Source organism: Microchirus variegatus (genome assembly GCF_963457635.1).
Source record: "Microchirus variegatus genome assembly, chromosome: 16".
NCBI lineage: Eukaryota > Metazoa > Chordata > Actinopteri > Pleuronectiformes > Soleidae > Microchirus > Microchirus variegatus.
In genome coordinates, this window is record NC_139817.1 from 6,576,636 (window position 1) to 6,602,940 (window position 26,305).

Below are 26,305 nucleotides of genomic sequence, written 5' to 3' on the forward strand. Positions count from 1 at the left end.
TTATTTTTATAGAGATTATAAAATTGGTGCTAAGTCACTAAAATCTTTTTTTTTTTTTAACTGACCTATTTCATGTCTTTAATGTTCAACTTATACTGAATTTTTATCTGAAATTGAAGACACGTGTGTCAATAAATGTTTATTTAAATTTAGCACTTTTAAACAAAATATATCTATATTGTTATTATAACTTATATTTGAGCAGAAATCACCACTAATTATTATGTCCTAATCATAATAATAATGTAAAATTATTTGTATGATGCATCCTTGTCAAGCAATACTATCAGCACTGACTGATGGAGAGTTTTTACAGCAGTAGAATTCACTTCTAAAACTTTTTAATGTGCCACTTATTTGTGTTCTAATTCGCCGTTTCCTCCGTATGTCTTGACATAAAGAACGAATCACTTCCTGTGTGCAGCGCTGAAATGTCGCGGGTACGACACTAGAGCCGACTGTGAACAACTGCTTTACTGAGAGACGCTGATGGGCTTAGTCAGAATTGTATGGACTCGATTTGACAGTGGTTTGAATCTAATGGACATTTGTTGTTGTTGTTGATATTATTTAGAAGTTACGTACTACTGCTTTAAGCAGAGATTGAGCCCCCCACACTTTCTGGTACAATACGTAGCGTATAAAGAAATATACACATCACGCATGGGCAAAAACACATCAGAATAAAATTCCAAACACCCAACTGCAAAATACAGCATGCATTAAAATAAAATGCTCTATATTTGTATTTTACAGTATTTAAAAATACAAAAACACACGACATTGAAGTATTCCATAAATATTAAAAGTGCCTGTTTTTTCCAGACATAGTCAGAGTAAGAATACACAAACAAAAAAAAGTCAACGTGATATCTCTTCAGTGTGCAGATCTTCTTTTTTGGCCTCATATGAGATTTTATTTAATTTAATGCATGGGTTCCTGTCGTTTAAGTTCTCTCTCACAGATGACTCCACGAGATGTAATTAATCTGCCACTCTTGTGTAAAAGTAATGAATGTTCCAAATTAGTGACTGAATGTACAGACTCCGCTCTGCCACTGAGGGAAAAAAAACCTCGCACAGCGACATAGATGTGACCTGGACTCATTCCAGAGTGCAGTGATAGATATTTATTTTATTTATTTATTTATTTAGTGCCTCTTGGGTTTTTCCCTGACCATTAAATGAAAATGTACGATGGACACTTTTCTGTGCCTCCCCTCAAAAAAAAAAATCTGACTCACACAAATCAATAATGATGAAAAGTGAGGGAGCTGCGGGTTAAGTTCCCTTTATCAGATATGAACACAAGGGGGCAGTGAATCCATAGTGGATGTTCTTAGTTGAGACGTGTATTTGAAGTGTGCTTGTACTATACAGAAGCCCATAGAGAAAACACGTGATTTTACATCACTGCTCACAGGAGTTCTTGATCCACTTCTGCATCCAATAATGAGTTAAAATGTGTTTTTTTTTGTCACTTCTGTGTTTGAAATCCTCTATTCGGTGTCACCTAGGCAACACAGACTTGCTAAATGAGGCAGCAGTTGACCAGAATCTCCTGTGTCCCTCTGAGGTAAAAGTGCTGATTTTCTCAAAGGGCTTTGGTGCAGGAGAGAGTGAGCTTTTAGTTCCTAAAATGCCAACAAGTGAGGTAAAATTATTATTTTTTCCCAAAAACTAACCATATGAGTCCATGATGGAAAAGAGATACCAATACTATGACATCGATATCGGCCCGATACTGTCTTTGACCTGTTATACACAACTTAGCGGGCTACTAAGAGTTTCAATGACATTTCTCTTATTTACAGCATGTTGCCCCTGCCGAATGAAGCATTTACGCCTTATTTAGGGTTTGGATTTCACAATTTTCCCCTCCCATATCTGATCCAATGATTTTGGCCAGTATCGGACCGATACCGACAGACACACAGTTACACACACAAACACATTTTTTCTATGGGGTGCATGCGAGATTACACCTTACTGTACAAAGTCCTGTTGGAGCTCGACCACTGGGGCTGGAGTCGTGAAGCAGCCGCCACATGTGGTGGCGCAGACTTTTGTAATCCCACCCTTCCCCACCACCACCTTCTCCTCCCCAGTCCAATACTGCATGTCGGGATCTTTCCTGGCCCAGCTCTGTGAGCCGCGGCCAGGGCATAAACCCCTAGATGGCGTTGTGTAATAGCTCGATATTGCATGCCGAAATAGTGCAACACACCGTCCTTACTAGCTTTTTTTGCATGAGGATATTACAACCATTCAGAAAAATGGGAGGGGGGGTGAGGGAGCTGGTTAGGTTGGGGAAGGGGGGGGGGGGGTGAGAGCATGCGGCCTTTTGCTTACCCGGCACTGTCATAACCCTGAGTGTGAGGCTCACGGGAACAAGTTGTGAGGACACCTGTGCTTTCTGTGACTTTAAATGGACCACGTGTGATTGTTTTTTTTTCTCTATATGACAGTGTGACGGCGAGTATCTCGGCAGCATGTTGCAAAAAATATAACGTGACTTTCACGTGTGCACGTCCGCCTATCTTTGTCGTAGGTCGATGGTTACGTTTCATTGCTCATGAACCAGTGATGAATTATAGGGCTGTTTTGATTTTGTGGAACGTGAGAGCACATACTACGTGTGCGTACGTGTTTGTCTCTTTGTATATAAAACTGTATTATGTACGTCCGTCTCCCTGTTGTGTGTATAAATATCTATTTTGCACCGAATGTACCAAAGGTTTGGGGCTTGCAACGTCAAAAACCATTAGGCCTGCTCTGTGTTTCAGTCTGACGAACACATCCTTCTCCTGGCTCCTGCCACGTTCCTCCTTACAGAGCATCACCACCACCACCATCACCACCACACGTCTGAATGAGAGGCAGATTTGTGGCATGGGCAGCGACGCTTCAATGTGAGGATTTTACCGTCACTTGGCCAGTTTTGACTGTTTCCATAAACGATGCTTCTTCTCTGCTGCAGGAGACAGATAAGACTAAAGTCTCTTTGCTTCACATTCAAAATGAGGACGGCCTGCATCTCTCTCTCTCGCTCTCTCTCTCTCTTTCTTCTTTCCCAGTACATTTCTGATGGGACCCGACTCCACTTTTCTGATTTCCACTCTATGCAAAGCTCCTGTGTGTGTGTGTGTGTGTCGCCATTTCACCCCAATGATTGTAATAAAAGAAAACAAATGGAACATTTTGATCCATGATACATGACTCTTATTCAGTAGTGGAGCATGAAATTATAACACAATATTCCATCATGAGGATCACAATAAAGATATCCGTGATGATATTTTGCAGAATTTCAAAGTAAAAGTGCTTTTTTGATATGGAATGATGTGTACTTCACAATAATAACAATCAAAAACCGAGATATAGTGCATTATAAAAGTTTTTAGGATAGACTTTCTTAAAACTAAACCCCTAAAATGTCTAACCTGTTCCAAATATATGTAAAAACAGGAAAGGAATTGATACATTAAATAAAGCTAACTTACCAATTTATGGGAAATGTGTTATTATATTATTATTAATAAGATTATATGTATGGGGATTAGGTTTAGGAACTGGATTACACTGCAGACAAATTTCAAGTTGGGTCCTTATTTTGTTATTTGATCTATAATTATTGTTAGGATTAATAATTATTAGTTGCTTTTCAATTGTTATAATTGCACTTCACACTCTGAATTTCTGAGATTAACTACCACAACAATAACAAGAATAAGTATTATTCTGTAATAATAAATATGCATTCATCATTATTTGATTTGATTATTTAATCCGTTTTTAAATGTTTACTATCTAGAAATGATAATGTAGTGAAAATGATAATGTTGTTAATATTATGGAAATATTCATGTCAGAATAAAGAACACGCGTCTGACGTCACAGCCCGACGAATAATCCCAGATGTTACAACTGTTCCTCTTGAGATTTTCAAACCGTACTTTTCAAATGCGACTGCAGTGCGCATGCGCGGAGCCGTGACGTGTCCAGAAAGTGTCAAACGGGATGATGATGATGATGTGAAGTGACCGAAAACTCCGGGGAGATAAACTTTGTTTTTTGCCGAGCTGCCGTCTCTTACTGGTCGGTTTTCTGGATTATTTTACCGCAGCGCGGCTCCGAACGTCCGGGTTTAACTTCCTCTGACCGCCGCTGTTCGTTTAAACTGAGGAAACTTAATCTCACTCACTTTTTAGTCGGCGACATTGACCGTCGAGCTAACTGTGTTAGCGACAGTCAAGCTAAGCGGCGGAGTCGGTCAACGGAGCGGAACAATAGCACGGTTCACCGGGCGAAGCTAACACTAACTAACATGTAACCGTTTGCTTTAGCTGTAGCCACTTTAGCTTCGCTTCACACGTCACGTCTGTCTGTCGTGTAGTTATAAGCGGTGTGCGGCGCGGCGTTCAACCTGGTACCGTCAGCCGGGGGAGGATGTCTCGGAGGCGACTGGACAGTCGCAGCGGACTCTCCGCGGGGCTGCTCAGCGAAACTCAGACCCCCATCAGCACCGAGCCCATGGAGAGTGTCTATGAAATGACCGGAGAGCTGGGGAGGTAAGAAGTTATTGATGAACTTTGTGCTTTAAACCAGGACTTCACAGTACTCAATTCCATTATCTGTCGTGTCGGTTATTTACTTGATCAATTTGGTCAATACACTGTTAATCAGTGAATAATGATGTTCTTGTTTTGTCCCCAAAACAAAAGTACTCCAGTTTTAATCCTTGCTTTGTCAAATGGAGCAATGGAACCAGAAAAATATTCACATTTATGAAGCTGAAAACCTACTTTTAGCTATTACATTATTTGTGATTTAGGTTGTTAACGTGTACTGTGATTACTGTGTGATTACTTTAACTTCCTATCATTATTCCCAGAGCCACTTTGGACGGTTCAAAGTGACAGCTCATAGAAAAGACACGTTAGTGAATCAGGGCATGAAGTGGACCATGAGAGTGTCAATGATTCACTTCCCTTTTCCGATCTGTGAAATAATATACCAACACATCTAAATCCCCATAGTTTTAGGTTTACTAGTTGTAGAAATCAAGCTAAAAGAGTATATTATATGGCTGCAACTAACAATGTTTTCCTGTTATTGATTAATCTGACAATTACCTTCTTAATGTATTGATGCCAAACTTTAAACCTTATGTCTTGTTTTGTCTATAAACCATAGATATTCAGTTTACTGTCATATAGGACATTCATACGTCTGCTATTATTGTCATTTTATGTGTTTTTCGTTGTTATCCGTGCGTTAAATTCACCACTCAGCCACAGAAATATCACATGCTACAGGTTTTAATGTGGTTGATCTGTGTGTGTTTTTAATGCCATTACAAACACACACACACACAGATACTTGAAAATAAACCCCCCCTGTTTCATTGCTGAATGGTGTGAATGTCAGTAGCCAGTCCTAGAAACCATGGAACTAATCAGTTCCATATACACTCCGTCTGGTGTTATTGTTTCCGCAGTTTACAACACGGAACACAATTATGTGCTAGTGTGCAATTATAGAAAAGCAAGCAGATGGCTTAATAAAAACACCCAGAGGAGAACGTTGTGGTGACGCAGAAAAATGCAGTTGTTGACAGAACGTTATTGAACCACGCTGCACTGCATTGTTACATGTTTACAAATGGCGATCGGTTTGTGAACCCTTATTATAACTGAAGACAGACTGAAGGAAATCATCACTACATGTTAAGAGCTGCAGGTTTTTTGTTTTTTTTGCTGAGCACAGGTCAAGCAGATCATTCTGCTCACGTCAACTGAATTGTGGACTGTAAGCTTTAACTAGTGTAAACACGAGGGCGTCGCGGTGCCAGGGAGCTGGCTCGATCATGTTACAGTGGACCTTTGTCATGAGGTTTTGGCACGGTGTGTGAAACATGGCAACCCGCCGGGGTGGTTGATGATCACATCTGAGGTGTGTTTGAAGTGATGTGTCATGCAGCAGTACACGCCGTACGTACGATATTGCTTTCCAAACCAACCAGAGGAAGGAAATGAACACATGTGCAACCCAGACCTAAAAATGAAGAAATGGCATAGGAGCTACTTCTGTTCAAGTGTTCAAGTGTGTGTGTGTGTGTTGTTGTCAAAAGAGGAAGTTTTAAAATATAGTGTAGTAGTTAGGTTAAAAATGTTGTGGTTTAGCCTCTGACTTTTTAACAAATGTGCAGTAATATACAGCTTTGGTACAACAGAGCCTCAACTGTCTCAGTTCATGTGCTTTCTTATAATCGTGTCAGGTTGAGTCAACTTTAAACTCTTTATAGTTTCATATTATTTTTAACATAATTAATTGAGTTGTTCATACAGTGTCAGAAAGTGTCTGTTTTTTCAGCTTCTTAAATGTGAATATTTTCGTTGTTGCTTTGCTCCGTATAACAAAATAAATCATTAAAACTGAATAATTTTAGTCTCTGGTAAAAACACAACATTTGAGAACATAATTTCTGGGTTTGGGAAACACTGATCCAACGTCTTTTAAAATTTTATGACATTATATGAACAAACTTTGACACCGTCTTACCGGCACATGCGCGTGTTAATGATTACGTTAACGATGTCGCCCTTCATTTCCTGGTAATCGGGACAGACGGTGTGACAGAGAGCTGACATTTACCCTAAACCTGTGGAAGCTAATTGGAACTCAGCCATCATTTATTAGAATTTTTTTAGACCTGGGTTTTTCCCGAACTGTTACCTATCAAAAAGATCTGCAGCATGAACTGATAAGCAGAAGATGTGCAAATTATCTTAAAATATCTGAAAATTGTATTAAAAACATAAAATTCTGACTGAAAACAAGGTTTTGAAATGGTTGTTTATGGCTAGGCGGCAAATGCATCATCACGAACATGCATCTTCAGAGGTTGTTCCTGCGTATTTACACCGTGCCGTCAAATTTCTCACGTATATTTAATGTATCGAGTATCGACTGCATTCATAACAATGACAGGTGGTGCCACAGTCGCTGCAGTAGGTTAATCCAGTGCCATTGTTCTTTTGTTTCATCGACGTCCTTCTGGGTCTGCAACTTAGGTTATTTTTGGATAAGAGTTTATTTTATTTGTTGTTGTCGCAGTAATTGCAAGGCCTTGTACAGACATGTTTTTTTTTAAAAGCGAGTGTAATGTAGATGTAATTGTCTGATAAACCTTTGCTAACCTGCCAGACTTTTTTGTTTTGTTTTAATCTGAGTTTAAGTAGACGTTCTCAAACCACACGCTCTGTGTTCTGCGTATTATGTGTCACAAACGAACATATTAACTCTGCACGCTCTGATAATTCTGTATAGTTGTCGGATTGTGGCGTTTCAGGTTTATCGACTATAATGAAATGAATCACGACACTTGCAGTAAATCCAGCCATATGTCTCTGCCCGGGCTTGAATGAGTAATCGCCTCCATGAACCCAGCACAGTATCCCTTGTTCTCAACAGCGTCTCATAGCTCACACATTATGTTGTGATCATCTTTGTTATGTGGAGCAAAGAAACGAAGAAAACATTCACATTTAAGAAGCTGAAACAACCAGAAATCTTGTTTTAACCGTGAAAAAAAGCTTAATTTGCTCGACGTTACGATAGATTTCACAGTCTAACGTTGTGAAAACTAGCGGGTACAAACTCTTTCTTTCCTGTGTTATGTCTAAATGTTGTGTTGATAACTTCCTCAGGAGCTGGTGTTGCAAAAAAAAACACCCCCATCAGGCAAACATATGTTGTTTTTGGCAGCAGTGTTTATTATTATGCCTCAACAACACCGCCCTTCAGGAAAAGTACCTGCGTTCTTACTGGGGTCAGATATCACAAAAGAATTGAAGAGTTGATTCCCAGCCCAAGATTTAAGATGTGTAACTGTTTTTTTTTTTTTTAGATCTGATTAAAAGTCTTTTAATCTCACCTTCTCTGTCTTTAGGGGCAAGTTTGCAGTGGTGAGACGCTGCGTGGATAAGGCCTCGGGCAAAGTGTTTGCTGCGAAGTTCCTGCGGAAAAGGAGGCGAGGTCGCGACTGCCGCGCCGATGTCATCCACGAGATGGCCGTTCTGGAAATGGCCCGCAACAACGCCCGGGTGGTCAACCTGCACGGTGCTTACGAGACGGATCACGACATCGTCTTAATGCTGGAATAGTGAGTAGAGATGCTCAGATACCATTTTTTCCCCCTTCCAAATCTGATTTTCGAGAACTGAACTTGTGTGTTTTCTGATGAATGTTTTCACTGATAAAAAAATCATTTGAAGAAAATGAAAACATACAGAGAACGAACTTCACAAAACATATTTTATTTTGTCGTTTGACAGGCCTAACTGGAAACCCCCCCCCCCCCCGTATGTGTTGGTGACAACATGCTGACATGTTAACTTAATTCTTCTAAAACCACACGCTACTGGAATTCAGATTCTGCTAGCAGTTGCCAAACATTTCCGTTAATGACATCTTTATTGGAACATCCCGCCAACAAAACGGCTCTTTGTTCTTCTCTGATTTGTTCAAAGTGTAATTAATCAGCCGACATGATACTCAACCTTCGTTGACCTCCCTCGTCCGCGTCGTCAAAACAGAAACTCGACTGAAAAGTAATTTGCCGTGATTGTGTCGCCACACCTTTGACGGCTCTTCCTTGAAGAGAACACGGTGTGAACAGCTCACTGTTGTTGATCTTTGACAGCTTCAAAGAAAAACACTCTATTTGAAGCTTGAATAACTTGAAATGTAATCAAGTCAGATAGCCTCTTTACTTGCAAGTACCGTTTCAGGGCTTGTCCCACCTTGTGTGTGTGTGTGCGTTTGGCTGACACTCGTAAAGAGTGAACAAGAACAGGTTGCTCTCCTGCTTAACAATAACTTTAACCAGGACACGGAGGATTAAACTAGTGAGCCTGTGGCTACAGGTTGGTCACTGAAACCACCAGCCCTGAAAACTGTGTCATTCTGTTGTTGTCAAATGTCCACCACATCCACAACTGCATCAAAAGTTAGTTTTATGCACAAAGAACATTTAAACACTGAGATTTCCATTTCGGATCAGATTTATGCATTGACAAATAATCTAATGTACACTACCGTTCAGAATTTTGGGCTCACCTATACAATTTTTTGTGTTTTCCATTAAAAGTCACACTTTTATTCATCGAATTTTGCGAGTTGCAAAATGACTATAAAATATAGTCGAGACATAATGATTTTTATTCAAAGCCCTTTCGTCAAAGAACCAGCAAAACTGTTTTCAGTTGTGCTAACATCATTGCACAAGGGTTTTCTAATCATCCAGTAGCCTTCTAACACCATTAGCAAATACAATGTACCATTAGAACACTGGAAATGGGCCACTATACACCTATGTACCATTAAAAAACAGTCGTTTACCACATTAACAATGTATAGAGTGTATTTCTGATTCATTTAATGTTGACAAAAAAGTTATTTTCCTTCAAAAATAAGGACATTTCAAAGTGACCCCACACTTTTGAACGGTTGTGTATGTATTTTAGTGCTATAACTAAAGATTATCTTCGTCAGTGATCGTCATGTGTTGATTATTATACTTCTGAAAACTTCCTCAAATATTGTTATTGATCGTTTTAGTGTCATACGGGAACCAACAAACCTGTTGTTTTCATATAATTCAATCACTAAAACAGTTCGTAGACACACGTTGCTCTCCAAATGTATTTTTACTTTGCGCTGCTTGTGTCTGTAAACAGAGGAAGCGGTAACCGTGGTGACACAAACTCAACACGGCCCAGTCTGGGTTCAAAGAGTAAAAACAGATGGCCTGTTGGGTTCAGGTCAGAAATGGATAGTTGACTCTTGGGTTCGGGTTTTGAATAGAAGAATGCAGCATCTGAGAATGAATGTGGTTTAACTTTTTTTTTTTTAACCATGTTTTTTGTCTTTGTGCAGTGCGGCAGGTGGAGAGATATTTGACCACTGCGTGTCTGACGAGTTGCTGTCAGAGGCGCAGATCACTCGCCTGATCAGGCAAACGCTGGAGGGAGTCCACTACCTCCACCAGAGCAACCTGGTGCACTTGGACCTCAAGGTTTGCATCCAATCCAATCCATACTTTCGTCAATTAGACGACTAAAAGACACACAAAGCTAATAAAAGAAGCGTTTAAAAACAAATTGGTTTTGGGACAACTAAGAAGAGCTGGTTTGCAGATCTTATTGACCTTGAGAGATAGGGGTGGGAATCTTATACTATCTCACAATTCGATTCCGATTTTTGGGGCTATGATTCGATACAAAACGATTTCTGCGTCAATTAAGTACGCTAAAGTAAGTTAGTAAGTTTGTAGCACTGCTCTTTTCGTTTAATAAACAGACCACTTCAGTTTGTTTGACTGCTAAAGGAGCTAACGCAGCTAACTGAGCTAACTGAGCTAACGGTGTAACGTGAATGATGGCGTTAATAAAGACTCTTTATAAAAAAATTGATTCTGGGACATTCTATTCTGAATCGTAGTAAATGAGAATCGTGATTCTTGACACACCCCTGTTGAGGGAGCGTAAGGCTGGATGACAAAGATAGGGAGGGGCCATGATTACGAAGGCATTCAAAGGCAAATAAAAAAGAATTTTAAAATCAGTCCGGTAACGCACAGGGAAGACAGAATCCTCATGCCTCCGAGGCCCGCGTCATGAGTCCACACGCACAAACTTTCCATGGCCCCAGTTTAGCTTCGAGTGAGGATTAGAGCTGGAAACGGAGCCTGTAGCCCAGGGAAGAGTGAGGAAAGCAAAACATAGCCGTGTATATGCATAACATATACATGTCATGGGTCTAATCTCCTTCGTCACTGACACCAGGGCTGTGAAATAAAGGGCCTGTTACTGGCTGCGGCACAGCTGGATCCCCCCACCACCACCATTATGTGACTTAAAATATAATCTCTTCCTAAAGCTGGGAACTTTACGAGAGTAGTTCTTTCAACAACCTCTGGCCTCGCTCGCAGAGAATCGAGTAAACATTAATTAAAAGTGTTTATACAGCGTCGTGTGGTCAATACATTTTCAAAAACTTAAACAAACAGCGCCTGTTAGAAATACTCAAAAGAAAAGGTAAACACTTCTTTTCCTAAGAGTTACGTTCAAAGCAAAGTTCTTATCTTTCACACTGCGTTTTTCCCTCATTGTTCTTAATTTTTTCCCTTTCTACTCACAGCCGCAGAATATTCTCCTGACCAGCCTGTCACCTCCAGGAGACATAAAAATCGTAGACTTTGGCCTGGCTCGTAGGTTGGGTGCGGTCGGAGAGCTCCGAGAGATTCTTGGCACACCTGAATACGTGGGTAAGCTGATTTCAATCGCACATCGGGCATTGATCTTCTCTCCACACAGGACATGAGCAGACACGACTGACATAGCAACAATGGAGTTAGCAACTGTCAGGGCACAACTTTATTTAGAATACGTGGTTTTTGGGCTACTGAGAACTGCATACATGTATTGTCTTTTAAATGTGGCCCTGGTCTTATAGAGGAAACACTGGGTTAAACCTCATTTATACTGGACTCTTTTCTTATGTTGCACACCTGTATTCATGTCATTCATGAATGAAACACAATTTTCTCCATAATAGAAAAAGTGTCCAATAAGGCTGAAACAATTACTCCATTAATCGATTACTAAGTTAATCGTCAACTATTTTGATAATCGATTATTCTGTTGGGGTGTTTTCTAAAGAATTAAAACCAGTTTCTGTGATTTTTCAGCTTCTTTAATGTGAATATTGTCTGGTTTCTTTGCTTCATTTGCCTAAGGAACCATTAAAATCGAACCATTTTGGTCTGTGTGTGTGTTTCCATGTTTGGAACATTTGAATGATGATAGACGACTTGTTGTTTCCCCTCAGCTCCAGAGATCCTGAATTATGAACCCATCACAACAGCGACTGACCTGTGGTGAGTGTTCAGCAGCAGTTCAACCATTCATGTATTTGTGTCTTTCACTTTTGTTGTTCTTCTGACAACCAGGATGCACTTTCCTTGGTAAAATGATGACACGATTTGGTTTTGTTTAGCTTTGGCGAGGAGCCACACTTGCTCCTTTGTGTCCTTCTGTCTTATTAGAATAATTGACATGACTGGTCGTCCGGTATGTCTTCCTCCTTGTCTGTGTTATGACGACGACCTTCGCGTGTGTTTGTGTGTCTCTTAGGAGTGTGGGCGTTATAGCCTACATGCTCGTGACGGGCGAGTCTCCGTTCGCGGGGGACGACAAGCAGGAGACGTTCCTGAACGTGTCCCAGGTGAACGTGGACTACAGCAGGGAGGCCTTCTCCAAGGTTTCCGAGCTGGCTGTGGACTTCATCCGCAAGCTGCTCGTTAAAGCACCAGAGTGAGTAAAAGGTCACAGGTCACAGTGTGAGAGCGTAGCCAGAGGACAAACACGGGGATGTGATTTTAAGCTTATTTTTTTAATGATATTAAATGGCAACATTGGCACAGAGCTGTGAATTTAATGCTGTGTTTCAATGACTTTTTGACCAGTGAGGAAGTGTTTGAACACCATTCACTCCCTGCGTGAATGACTCTGCAGTCAATGCTGTTTTTTATTGGCCTCAGCACATGACGACATGCATTAGACTCTGAACTCCCGCCTGTTGGACGGCAGCAGCTGTCAATCATAGTGGCGTCCACTCGTGTATTTCATGCTTTATCATCTTTTGTCCTCTTTATGTGAATACAGTTTACAAAAATGACGCTGAAAGTAGCGATAGAGACGTTAAACCCCTCAGTACTTCTTTATGCAACTCACAGAGACACCCCCTGGTGGCTATTCAGTATATACTTACTTCCCCGTTGTCTTCATCCACCAAACTGGCAGACTATATTCACTTTCCCTGCTTCATTTTTGGCAGGCATGCACATTTTTGGCATTCATCTTCCAGCAGTTAGCATAGCATTAAGTAAAGAGAACCTTGCTGAAGACACTCAATATTTTCATTTCATCAACTTTAAATGATTCACTCTTCATTGGATTTGACACAGGGACCAAATAAAAAGATACAATATAGTAATAGTAACTCAAATAAAGCAGAAAATCTCAAATATACCTGCTAAAGATATCTAAGATAAAGAAATACCACGATGATTGACCTAATTTTTGTTGTAAAAAGGTGAATTTTGACACTGGATTGCTCCAAAAGTATATCGTAATCCATACTACTTGTACTAAATGAACTGAGTGAAATCATAAACTACTACTGAAAAATGTTGTGTTTTATACCTCTTCAAAAATGGACGATTAACCTTGTTTTTGTTACTAAAAGGTGTTTGACCTTGGATTACTCTAAAAGTATGCAATAAAAGTAATCCATACTAGTAGAAATAGACTATATTACATAAGTATATAATTTGTATTACATATGTGTAAAGAAATGTTTCATCTTCATGTGAAAGAGGCTTCAGTTACAGCTACAGATGAAACAGGAGTCTTTACTGAAAGGGTTAAAACACGTTTGTCTTCTTCCACATGTGAAAAGGCACCTAAACGTTTGACACTGTGCTTTGACCACAGAGACCGGCCCAGCGCCGCCGAGTGCATGAGTCACCCGTGGCTGTGGCAGCAGCAGTTCTGCCTGAGCCCCGAGCCCAGGCCCAGCACCCGCGCGGTCCGCGAGAGGAGCTGCGGCACCAAGTGGGCGGCGCCACCCGAAGACCGTGAAGACAAGGAGAACTTCCTGGAGTCCCCGCACTCTCATGCAAAGAAGTTCCGCTTCGACGAGGAAACCTTCGCCTCCGGGGACGGTGACTTTTGAAAAAAAAAGAAGTTTTAAAGTCTTTTAATCCTCCACAAAACCAGCTGCCACCACCACCACTCAACTGTACTTAGGTTGTGTTCATATTTTCCGCTAATCTGCAAAAATTCCCAAGATCGACCACTCAAACCAAAGATAACCAGCTATATTCTGAGATCTGTCACTGATCCGTTGCTGTTAAAAGTGTGAATATATATGTGTGTGTGTGTTAATGCCATGTGTTTAACCTAAAGTATTTAATTCCTTCTAATCTTTGGTGTTTTTCAGGGGCTGTGTTTATCTGTCCCTGTAACTGATGAAGGCTAGTGAGGAGTAATTCCAGGGAAATCTATGCAATACTTCTCTTTTATCATTCAAATCCTGTTTCTTATTTCTTTTTTTTTCTTTTTTTTACTGCCTTACTGTGGGACATGGAAGTGTTTCACTTCAGCAGAAATGTGTGATATCGAGAGCACGAAGTGTGACAGTGAACAGCGTCACGGGTTACCAGGTAGAGTTAGAATCTAGCTGCTCTCCGTGTCTTCACTGTGTCTCACTCAGCAGGACACAATAACATTCCTTCCAGTTTGCCTTGTCCCCTCGATGTCTTAAAGCCATAAATTTGCGCATTTTATGTCCACGGTGATTTGAGTTTTGACCCTGAATGGTCCTGCAGTCACAAAGTTGTTATCAGGTTCTGGAAAAAGAAGACATTGCGGACCCTAGTGTGGACTTTCCTGTCACCTTCCTGTTTGAATTTAGCTCAGGACTTCATTTAAAACATATTTTAATAACTGGAACCATAGTTTCGTCGTCCACGGGAACCAAACACTTCCACATTTTCACGTACACTCACACTTGGAGGCTTCAACTGAAACACTGCTCCATTCCTTTTTTTAAACTACGTGGAGTCACACTCTGCTGAACTTTCATTCCCGATCCGTTGCTAATGCTAATGCTAATGCTAAGTCTCGATCTCCAAAATTTTTCTTACGGGTATTTTCGATCTCTAAAATATCCCAGCACATGGTGGATGCTACGTCGCCATCGCGTTAGTGTCAGTAGCAGCTCTCGCTATGAAGTTGGCCATTCTGCACCAGGCGTTAGCCAGGCCAAATGTTGAGCCTGAAAGTGACACGTACGTGTTCTATACGTGCAGTGTTTGTGTTAAAGCTGCTGTCAGTGATCGCGTTCCCTCATGAGCAGAGAGGACCGCCTCTTTCTGCAGTTCTGGCTTCTGATTGGATCAAGTGTTTCTGCTAGGTCTGTACACTCAAGAACAAGTTTAGGAGAATCCGCCAAAGTTGATCAGCTTTTTATCCACATGGAACAGGCGTTAGCCGAGGGTTAGGGTTAGGCTTAGCCTCGTTAGCGTAGTTTAGACATAGCTTCCGAGCTTTATGTGCATACCTTGTGTACGAAGACATTTCTTGCAACACATCGTGTTTATGAAACCACAAAGAAAGATTGTATAGAGGAAGTAAAGCTATTATTAAACACTGATTTTCACTGTTAAGATTTCACTGACGGCAGCTGTAAGGATCGTTTTCAGTCACCGTAAACATCATCAACTCCAAAAGAACACGGGTGAGTCAGCCGCTGTTCTCACTGCCACACCTGCAACATTTCGCAAACAGTTTCCCCCACCACCGAGCTCTGAGTTCCTCTTTTGTCAGACGTAGCGAGAAGTGACTTTAGCACTTACAACTTTCACCAGCACTCGTTCTGTAACTGAGGCGGTCGTTTATGAAGATTTGTACGACCGTGCCTTTCATTCCCTCGCCAAAAGCCATTCACTCTGCTTTCACTGTGTCAGCATTACATCAGTCAGGTGATGTCACCTCAGGGCATGCTGCTCACTCTCTGCTCACTTTACTTTTGTTTTCTTAATGTAGGCTTATAATTATTATTATTATTATTGTTATTTTTATTTATGTGCTGGACTTATACTTTATATGTGTATGTAAATAAGAGAAGGATTGTGGCGTGAGTTGGAATGATTCACAATGTGGTCACAGCGGGATGAATAATACAAGGGGAAGATGAAAGGGGAGGATGCGTTTTTAAGGTGGTACTAGGAAGTGAATCGGGGATGAGAAAATGGACGGATGAGTCAGAAGGAAGATGATTAAAGACTCAAATATGTGCATGTGTTGGATTGGATGAAGGATAAGTGCAACGCTGGTGGTTTATGTCGTGATATGTAGACATGAAAGGCTTGTTTATTTTTGTTGTTGTTGATGATTTCACTGTCACGTTATAGGAAACGGAGAAGGATGTTTTGTCGAAGCGTGACAGCGTACAATGTGAAATATGAGGTGATCGCTTCTTGAATGGTTAGCGCCTGCCAAAAGAGTAACTGTAGCTTGATATTGGGTAACGCCGCGGAGGAAGTGCCATCTGTTGAAGTATAAACATCCGTCCTGAGTGATCCAGTTATGAGTTAATGCAAGTGCGAACGCGTCTTCAGATAAGTCACAGAAACCACATTCGGAGGTCGGTTCTCGCATTCCTACAAAGAAATACGCAGTCTTACAAACATACTTACCCACTGCCAAATGTTACACACTGGACCTTTAAAGATCACAGCTGATTGACATATTACAGCAGCGTAAGTAGAGCTTCACCCAGCTCCTTTAATCTGACAAACAGAAATAATGGCAGAGAGAACCCCCTCTTCCTGGTGTTTTTTTGCTAGGTTTAACATCAGAGCCTGAGGGCGAGGGCCCGTACATGCGAGAACCAGTTGAGGAGAATCCGCAAAACGTTTTTTTAAGCGGCTTTTTATCCACATGGAACGAGCGTTTTGGAAAACACAGGATTTGTCTTATTTCATGTTACAGCAGCGTAAGTAGAGCTTCACTCAGCTCAAAATTGACCATGTGGTCAGTGCCGGTTGTTGGATCTCTCAGGGACGGATGTTGATACCAGGCCCAGTGAAAGTGAAACATTCCTCCTCCTCATTGTCGTCGTCGTTCTTGTTGTTGTCACCAGCTGGAACAAATGGCCATTGTGTTGGAGATGGGTGTCTCCAGCCACGGCCGTGCTCTCATCTCAATGCTGTCATCCTTTAAAAAACTGGAACGCCAGTACACTGTAAAGAGATTATTATCCTCGTCATCTCGATAACAGATTAAATCTGAGTTAGCAGTTGTTGTAAGAATTTGTTTTTTTGTCTGACGCTTATGTCAGTGTGATTTTTGTCAGGTTCGTATAAACCCAGAGATGCCACGTTGTCTCTTTTTTTTTTTACTACTGTATGAAGAAATAAGCTCGGATCTTAACTTTATCTCAAGAGTAAAAAAAAGAAGGTGTTTTCTAATATTGTTTCTAAACAGTGGGGACGACGATGTCGTCTTTAAAATAATTCAGGATGAGACTTTTGAACCTCGTTTGTGCAGAAACAAGTGAAGCTTCAGTCTTGTTTTGTTGCAGCGCAGTGATGTCAGGGATCTCACTTTGCAGGATGACGAAATGCGCCCAACGACTCGGGCCCCGGCATTGTTTATCCGTCACTTGAACATGACTAACGCTGTGGTGGTGTAGATGTTGCTCAGCTATTGTACTGTATTTACTTTCAGCAGCTAGTCACGCAGTGTGGCCTCTCGTCTGCCTGAGAAGCTCATTGTGTGAGCCGGGAGGTGCAGCCACTGATGTCACCTCACGCTCGTTTTTTCCCCCTCTCTCCTCTTTGAATGCAGCGAGACTGAAGGTCACTGTCAAAACCAGCCCACAAGCACAAATTAATGTTTTGAGATGTCTGTTTATTTTGCATTTTATACAGTATCTATTTTTTAATGTATGAGCATTCAGATTGCATCTGGAGTGACTAAAAAAAGAGAAAATAATCTGTATTCTGATCAAGTGCAGGCTAATATAAAAGCAAACTGAAAAGCTCATTAAAGATTGTAGAAAATATCAAATGCTGCATGTTTTTTTTTTTAGTGTAGTGGAGGAAAAAGAACTAAACATTTTGTTTTTCCAGCTCTTTTATTTTCATATTTCCCCTCACTGCTGCCACCTGCTGACTGAAGAGCACATAAACTGTATTCACAATGATTCTCCATCACTGGTTTAACCATTATCATATATTATTGCGGCAGCTAATTAACCAGCTCTGCTAAGAGCTCATAACAGCGAGTTAAGTATAGTAAACATTGAGGAATGCTTCGAAGTTACATTCAGCCATCAGCGTAGTGCAAAGAGGCTACGGAAGCTCAAAACAAAACAAAACAAAAAAACACCGTCATCAGCAAAAAAAAACAAACGATGAAACATGATTTCACCTTACTCTTGTTATCATGTGAAAATAAATACAAGATTGTACAGTTAAATTCAGAAAAAGTGACATAAATAAGTTACTTGCTGTGCTAATATTCACTGAATTAAACGTTGGGAGGTTATGTCAAATGCTCTGTTCACTTTTTAAAACAACAAAAAAATGCCTCCACATTTTGGTTTTTGTTACCCTAACCCATTTTTTTCCTCTTACAGAGCCACAACCTGGTATTTAAACAGGATTAACTCACACTGAAGGGAGTGACAGAAACAACTGGCCTCATTAATAAGCCACAGTTAAAGTTAAACGGAGAGTTTGGGGTTTCATGAGATACATGGGCTGGGACTCGGCTACAAGAAAAACTGATTTTAGACATAACAAGAACAGCAACAGGCCACTACCCCTACCACTATCCCTTTTTAAACTACAGTCAAGAACAGTAACTTAAGCACCAGCTTCAGCAAATCATAATAATTCAACATTATTCAAATGGATCATGCATCAGCATTAAGCCCTCAAAGCCTTATTATGATAAAGGGACAGTTCAAGGTTTTCAGAAGTTTGCGATTGTGACCCCACCTGTGCCGAGAACCAGCCCGGGACAGGAGGGGCACGCTCATCTGCTTCCATTCACACAGTATAATAATAATAATTGGGTTAAAACTGAGGTTTAAGCTGCTTCACTCCCTACACCAAAGTCCACAGTGTTACGCTGCGACTTCAGTATGTGAAAGACTTCGTTCTGTTTGACTAAAGTGACACAAATTTAGTAAAAATGACAAACAGAAGACCAATAACTCCTGTGTCCTAATGAGCTTAAAATGAAGATTTTCTCTATGGACTTTGGTTCAGCAACAAAAACTTCAATCTTTAAGCTGAAAACAACCGTCTAGTAGTGAGATTAATCAGATAACATGTTCTTAAAGTACTCCTCGGTCAGTATCACATACAACCTCATTCACAGTCAAATGGAAATAAAGTACAGCACACATGCTCTAATGCCAGAAGATTGAGGTAAATCAGCCAATAAAACACAGTCCGCGTTCTAACAACGTAAAGCGCTCAGCCATGTTCAAACATTCAGCTCAGTATGTGTGTGTGTGTGTGTGTGTCCACAAAAACTCAAAACTCCTGGATGACCCTGAAGTGGTTCTCGATGGAGGGCGGCTCGTCCTCAAAGTGCAGCTTCTTACTCGGACACGCCCCGAACTCCTCCAGGGTGGCGATGAAGTGTCCGTGCTCGCGGCCCACCCAGGCCCGCATCGGGTCGCACACCTCGTACGGCGTCACGTGGGCGTGCACCGACACGCCGCTGGCGGCGAGCTCCTTCAGCGCCTGCTTGTCCGTCACCCAGGTCTCGCTGCCCCCTGGGTGTCCGCCGTCCAGCCAGTACATGGCCGAGATGCACTTGATGAAAGGCGACATCTGCGGGTCGGCTCTGGCTCGGCCCAGCTCGTGCACCATCTGGTTCAGCACCACGCAGCCTTTGCTGAAGCCCACCAGGGTCAGCGAAAACCCGGAGGGGACGCCATCGACGCCTCCTTGTGGCTGGAGGTTGTTTGGTAGGTTGGCGCGCGTCATGCCGTGGCTGAGCAGCAACCTGCAAAAACAGAAAGGTCAGCAACTGATGACACTGATGACGTGCACAAGAGAAGAAGAAGGTCAAACACCTGAGGTGGACAAACGCTCCATAGTCAGACGAGTACTCTGGCGCCCCGAACATGTTGCTCTCCACAAAGTTGCGGTAGCAGCAGAACTTGTGCAGATACATGTGCGAAGCTCTGACCACCCAGACGTATCTGTCGGGGAAGCGTCGGCCCAGGATGAAGGCCACCTGCTCCAGACTCCAAGAAGTCCACTGAGCTCCATCTGGCTGCAGAGCCATCTCCTCCTGGAAGTTCTACACAGACGGCAAAGAAAGATCAGTCCTCATGACATGAACCATGGAGCCCATATAGTGTATGTCCAGTTAAAACAAGCTGAGGAAGAAGCTGAGGGTGACGTTTCTCAAGAAGAGGATGAATAGGAGGACATTTCTGGAGTCGTACATGTTTCATACCTATATATATAAAACTGCTATTTTGATAGTATTTTATTATATACAGGTGAGTAAGTAGGGTTGCATATTTCCAGAAAGTTTCCATTGGAATTAATGGTTCAGTTTTGCAACCGCAACATAAATGTCTGCCCAATCTACATTGTATGTTTGCATTTCAGTCCAAGTATAACCAGTGTTTTGAAAACGTGCATGAATGTATTAAATATGAACTTAACATTCATCAAGTTTCTGGGAGGAGAAATGGAAAATATCGGCCCTATATCACATAATATATAACCAGTGTTATGTGGCTTTGGGGCCCCATTTAAATAGCCAGATAAAGGGCTAATATCAGTGTGGGCAAATGTGGCATCGATCCATCTCTACACTTCACCACTGTCCCACTCACCTGAATGTCCCCGTGGAAAAACACCACATGCCTGTTGTTGCTCCTCTCCTTCGCCTCTGGACAGCCCTGTTCCTCGGGCTCAGGCCGCAGCAGTAGCAGGTCGTTCACTCGGCTCTGGACGGAGCCGGCCACCGCCGGAAGCCTCTGCAGCAGCGGGCTTGTGGTGCATTCGCCACGGCCGGCTGCGGCATGCAGCCCCGGAGACATGGAAGAGGATGTGGTCACTGTCGCAGAGCTCATTGCTTGGGCGGCCGTTATTAGTGCAAACCGTGCGCGCAGGCACAGCATGGACTCTAAAATAAGAACAATGATTTGGTGTTTTCTTTCTCCGCGCACTCTCACTCCATGTCAGCTAACGAGTCAACGAATGGTAGCAGCGTTTGCTAGCAACACAGAAACACGTTTACGTTGATTAGCGGCAGTTAGCACGGAACTTCGCCACAGAGTCCTTGTTTCGCGGCTCTTACCGGAATGTACAGCATTTGCTTCGAGTTTTTTAATCTGTGAATCGTAAATTATGTCCTGTTTATCTTAAATTTGACAGTTATTGGCCTATTTTGTCCACGGAGAGGCGCTGTTTGTCAAAAACACCAGGCAGCAGCTCACATTAGCACTAGTCCAAAGATGCTTGAATGTGGAAATGGTGAACCCCAGCACACTTCCGTCTTTGACTAGTTTGTTAACGGGTTAACCACACAGCCTGGTCCGTAATCAAACAACCGATGTATAAAAAAACTACAAAGAAAGGAATAAAAATCGATCACAAACACATACGTAATTAACTGTTTTCCTGTGCTTTTCAGTTTGTAGGTTTGGTTGGAAACGGGGGGGAATGATCTTGCCGGCAAATATTTGCTCTTTAGTTGAGCTAAGTGAAAAACCTGTGTGTGGCGTTCCTTCCAGAACTGAACGAGCCTGAAGTGACGGCAGCTAAGCTGAGGTGTGTGCGCAGAGGCGTCTGTGAATACCGAGGTCCAGCGCCAGATAAAGCAAAGGTCTGCCCAGCGTGTACGTGAGAAAACTCACCGACACAGAACTCGGACTAAAGTTAACAAACACACGTTTCTGGTGAATGTCGTGAGCTGGTTCACGCAACACTGGACTTTGAACTTGTTTGTGCTGCTACAGCACGTACTCACAAAGCTGTGGTGTCAGCAATACAGGACAACTTTATTCAAACAACACAAGTGTAGTTTTAACGTAAGAGCTCGCTTCATGTGCTGAGATGCAGGGGCGTTTCTAGAGACTTTACTGGGGGGATATCTAACTGCACCGAGCCACCCGGGAAGGTAAAACACGATGCTAGCTATTGTTTGGATTTTGATATTTGACCAGAATTGTTGAATTTGGCTGTAGGATAAGATAGCTATATATATTATAACCTTTGTTTTCATCTTAAATATCAGTGCACTTCACTCAGTGTCGTCATGGTTACAGTAACATGGCCTCCAGTCCTCTGGGCAGACGACTCGTGGCTTGTCTCCTCAACATTTCCGAGGCTCGCAGGAAAGACGTGGTGGAGACTGTGGCCAAAGCAGCTTTGTACAACGCTGAAGGTAAGTGGAAATATTGTCGTTTATGCTCATGCATGAGTAAACTTTGAAACCCGCAACTTTTTTGTGTGCGTGTGTTTTTTTGCATCAGGTGTTGTACGAGAGGCGACCACAGTGCTGAACATCTTCAATGATCATGACTACAATCGCTCTGTTATCACCATTGTGTCCAGCATAGACTCCATCAGTAAGTATTTCACTTGTCTTTAGTTTTTAGCTGTAATAATACGTCATTTTTTGCAACTCTGGGGGAGAAATAGTGTCATCTGTTAGTTGTAGAACTGCTGCTCTTTGTTTTCATATAGGGCTTATGGTTCTGCTTACTTAAAGACACAAATCTATGGTGGCCCTGAGGTGCAGAACACAAACGCAAAGCAAAAAACGCAAATGCAAAAGCAGATACCTGCCGTTTTGAGTTAATGTTTTTGTTTTCTGATTTTGTGTTTGTGTTTTTTGATTTACGTTTGTGTTTTGTGATTTGTGTTTTGCGTTTATGATTTGCGTTTTTTGTTTTGCGTTTGTGTTTTGCATTTGTTTTTATGATTTGCTTTTGTGCTTTTGTATTGTGTATTGTGTATTGTGATTTGTGTTTTGCGTTTTGCGTTTGTGTTTTGTGATTTTAGTTTTTTTTTGCGTTTGTGTTTTTTTGATTTGCGTTTTGTGATTTGCATTTGTGTTTTATGATTTGCGTTTGTGCTTTTGTTTTTCGGTTTGTGCTTTTGTTTTGTGTTTTTTGTTTTGTGTTTTTTGATTTGCGTTTGTGTTTTTTGTGATTTGCGATTTGCATTTGTGTTATTGTTTGTGTTTGTGATTTGCGTTTTTTGTTTTGTGTCTGTGTTTTGCACCTCAGGGCCACCGTACAAATCAGTATAATTTTATTCCAGGAGAGGCGGTCCTGTCTGCGTGCGAGAAAGCCTGCGGCCTGATTGACATGTGCGCTCACAAGGGGGTTCACCCTTGCATGGGTGCCGTCGACCTCGTGCCCATCTATCCACTGGGGGAGGAAGTGCGAGTGCAGGACTGCGCTGAACAGGCACAAGGTGAGACACCGTTAGTGTGTGTGTGTTAAAAAGTCTATAATACTCTATATAAGTCAGTACACAAGTCTCTTAATCTTTAAAGCTGTAGAAGGTTAGCATTTCTCGAAATAGTTGCTTGCTGAATTTCACCTGCAGGTTGCTAAAGTCCCTTTGTGTGCAATCAGTGCTGAATTTGATGCTGATGAACAAGAAATACAAGCGATTGAGAACTGAATCTTTTTGGTTTGTGGACAAAACAAGACGTTTCGAGAACATCATCGTTTCCAGGTTTGGGAGATGATTTTTCCACATTCTCTGACATTTTATGGACCAAACGATGACTCGATTAATCGTGAAAATAATGGTTAGTTGCAGCTCTAGACGTCATGTGGATTATAAACCTTGCTTTAATGCCACATGACTCAAATCTCTTGAGCCTTTAGCATATGATATGATGATATGATAGGATCCAGTTGCTGACGACGAGTAGTTTCACAGCTCAGCGGTGATTGAACCTTCGCAGCCACGTGTTTCTCCCCTCATAACGAGCAGAAACTCAGCGTGTGGCCCTGAAGTGTTGGTGGGATCGCAGGATTATAATTGGCGAGCTCATTAAAAGTCTATATGTATGTATATAATGTGTGCGAGTTCTATTCCCTCAGGTGTGTTTAGTCTGTCAAGCTCCCGTGTTTCGTCAAAGTCATGTGACTCCCAGTGAACGTGTTTTCTCAGCTGTGGCTCGGGGACTTACAGCGAGGGTCCACGGCACCACCGTCTTCCTGTACGGCTGGGCGGACGCCCCTCTTCACCGGGGGCTGGCGCAGAGGAGGAAGGAGATGGGCTGGTTCAAGAAGATGCCCGACCTGCGGATCCAGCCCGACATCGGGCCGCAGCCGCAGAAGAGGTTTGGCCTCACAGGTGAGAGGCCATCGCTGACGTAGGCTGACGCATGTGAGCCTGAAGGGCAGGTTAACGTGTCTCTGAAGCAGGATTATACAATTGCGTGGGGTATTTTTACGCTCTATGTCTGACCATGGGCCGTTGACCTATAAACAAACTGTCTAAAAGACAGATAAATACCCTTAAAGGACAAATTCCTCAATTAATATACATGTATGATACAAGTTCATGTTGCTGTTGGGATTTTACATCTCAACCCACAAGATCTACTTCTCCATGAACCCTTAGTGCACCCTTATCTCCATATATGGACATCCTGGGGTAGTGTGTTTATCTTCAGGCTTTACAAAATGCAGTTTTTAGTCGTCTTATGTGTCATTTAGTCAACGTTACGACTCATTTTATATTAAATATCTAGGAAAAAGTAGTGATAATTGTAGATGTAAATGTAAAAAATAATACTATTTGCTCATGTGTGTTTATATAGTTGGTAAAAAAAAAAGTATTGCCTATATGTTGTGCTGAAAAAAAGGATATAAAGCACTCTATATTGCTCATTTTTATAGTCCATGGAAGAAAATTAGGGATTTTACATCTCAACACACAAGATCTACTTCTCCATTAACCCTTAGTGCACCCTTAGCTCCTTATATGGACATCCTGTGTTTATAGGTCACCTCTTCAGGCTTTACAAAATGAAGTTTTTAGTCGTCTTATGTGTCGTTGAGTCAAAGTTACGACTCATTTTATATTAAATATCTAGGGAAGAAGTAGCAATAATTGTACAGAAGTCACAAAATAGGCTGTTTTTGTTCATAATTTGTTCCAAAATTCAATAGGTTTTGCTCAGGTGTGTTTATGTAGTTGGTAAAAATGATTGCCTATCATTTGTGCTGAAAAAAAAGATATAAAGCACTCTATAGTGCCCATTCTTATAGCCTCTGTATATAAGTTTTTACACGGTAGTGGTAAAAAAACAAGCAGCCTAAATGCTCTATGCTCTGTGGGTGAACTAGTTCACAGACGTGACACCTGGTGGGTGGGAGGCGGTTGCAGCATTTCTGTTTCTATCTCTACCTCCTTTGAATGCAACCCAGGAACATGCAGAAACTCTCACAGTTGTTATTAACCCGCAGGCGTAGGAGCCAGTCCGTACGTCATGAACTGCAACGTCACCATCGACACCCAGGACGTCGTCGTGGGACGCAGGATCGCCACAGCCATCAGAGAGTCCGCGCCCGGCGGCCTCCCGGGCGTGCAGGCCATGGCTTTCCCGCACGAGGGCGACGTGGAAATTGCCTGCAACGTGGAAAGCGTCACCGGCGACCCGTCGGGTCACAGGACCGCGGCCGATCCCTGGCCGTGTTTCAGCGTCGAAGGGCGGCGGTACTGCCACGCTCCGGCGTCCCTGATCACGCGGAGGGTCGCGGAGCTGGCACGCAAGCAGGGGGTCGGCGTTAAAGGTACGGCCTTGGTGGGGTTTACTCCCCACGAGTGCAGGGGCTTAGCGGAGTTAGCGCTGTCTCAAGGTGTTGCAGAGTTTTGGAAAGAGCAGCACAGGATCCGCATGTGAAAACGACCCGTGATACTTCAAATAAAAGAATATGGTCTTTGTTTCATGTCACCTGTCCTACTTTTTCAATTTTCTACTTGGTATATTCTGGTTGTTGATTTGTTGTTTGTTGACCTGGTCCTTCCTTTATGGTCCAATCACATGCAGATCTAGCTAAATTAAGGTCTAACCGCTCCTAAATCCCCAAATCTGACCAAAAACACGAACGAATTACGACGTGATTCGATGGCTTGTGGTCACACTCCAGAGCATGAACGCGATCCGCTCTCAAAACAGATTAAAAATTACCCCCTCAGCTGAAGTCCTGTGACTCATACATTGATTCATGTTACAGCGGTGCAAGTAGTGCTTTCATTTCTACTACCCAGAAGCGGATTCTTGTAGCACAATATAAAAGTGAAGCAACTCCAGTTAGTTCATGTTAAAGATCGAGCATTTTAAATGTATAATTCACCGTATCGTCATAATGTAGTGCATATTTAAATGTCATTTCTGTCAGTGTACTTATTGTATAATAACATAATCTTAAAGGTGCATTATGTAATAAATCTAAAGCAACTGGCCATAAAATCCTCCTAATATGTCACAGAGGCTCAGGAATAATGGTCATATAACATACTGTTTTGGCATGTGGCGCCACCTACCGTCATCTACCTATCATTGCAACCTCGGGTTGCCAGTTACGTCAGAAAACGAAACCTAAAAGAATTAGAATTTTTTGAATTTGAATGTAGTAACCGTTTTTTTGGCCA

The 26,305-nt window shown here is 42.0% G+C and overlaps 3 protein-coding genes across 3 annotated transcripts; 2 read left to right on the top strand and 1 right to left on the bottom strand.

The window, feature by feature from the left end:
* Positions 1-4,449: 4,449 nt before the first annotated feature.
* On the top strand, positions 4,450-14,140 carry stk17b (serine/threonine kinase 17b (apoptosis-inducing); the record flags this gene model as incomplete). The annotated part of the gene is made up of 7 exons (XM_083903155.1): positions 4,450-4,571; positions 7,955-8,167; positions 9,943-10,081; positions 11,206-11,332; positions 11,896-11,944; positions 12,201-12,380; positions 13,563-14,140. 7 exons carry the CDS (start codon positions 4,450-4,452, stop codon positions 13,801-13,803), a joined length of 1,071 nt encoding a protein of 356 aa, XP_083759281.1. The 3' UTR covers positions 13,804-14,140.
* A 5,043-nt stretch (positions 14,141-19,183) lies between these two features.
* On the bottom strand, positions 19,184-21,108 carry cUnh2orf69 (chromosome Un C2orf69 homolog; the record flags this gene model as incomplete). Its single annotated transcript, XM_083902465.1, has 3 exons — positions 20,509-21,108; positions 19,732-19,961; positions 19,184-19,661 (listed from the first exon to the last, which is right to left on the bottom strand). Exons 1-3 carry the CDS (start codon positions 20,794-20,796, stop codon positions 19,184-19,186), a joined length of 996 nt encoding a protein of 331 aa, XP_083758591.1. The 5' UTR covers positions 20,797-21,108.
* Positions 21,109-21,658: 550 nt separating this feature from the next.
* ftcdnl1 (formiminotransferase cyclodeaminase N-terminal like 1) lies at positions 21,659-25,553 on the top strand (the record flags this gene model as incomplete). Its single annotated transcript, XM_083902699.1, is given in 7 exon segments — positions 21,659-21,797; positions 21,946-22,064; positions 22,153-22,250; positions 22,253-22,279; positions 22,948-23,101; positions 23,813-23,998; positions 25,117-25,553. Coding segments are annotated over 6 exon segments (1,017 nt in total). The 5' UTR covers positions 21,659-21,797; positions 21,946-21,949.
* Positions 25,554-26,305: the final 752 nt, after the last annotated feature.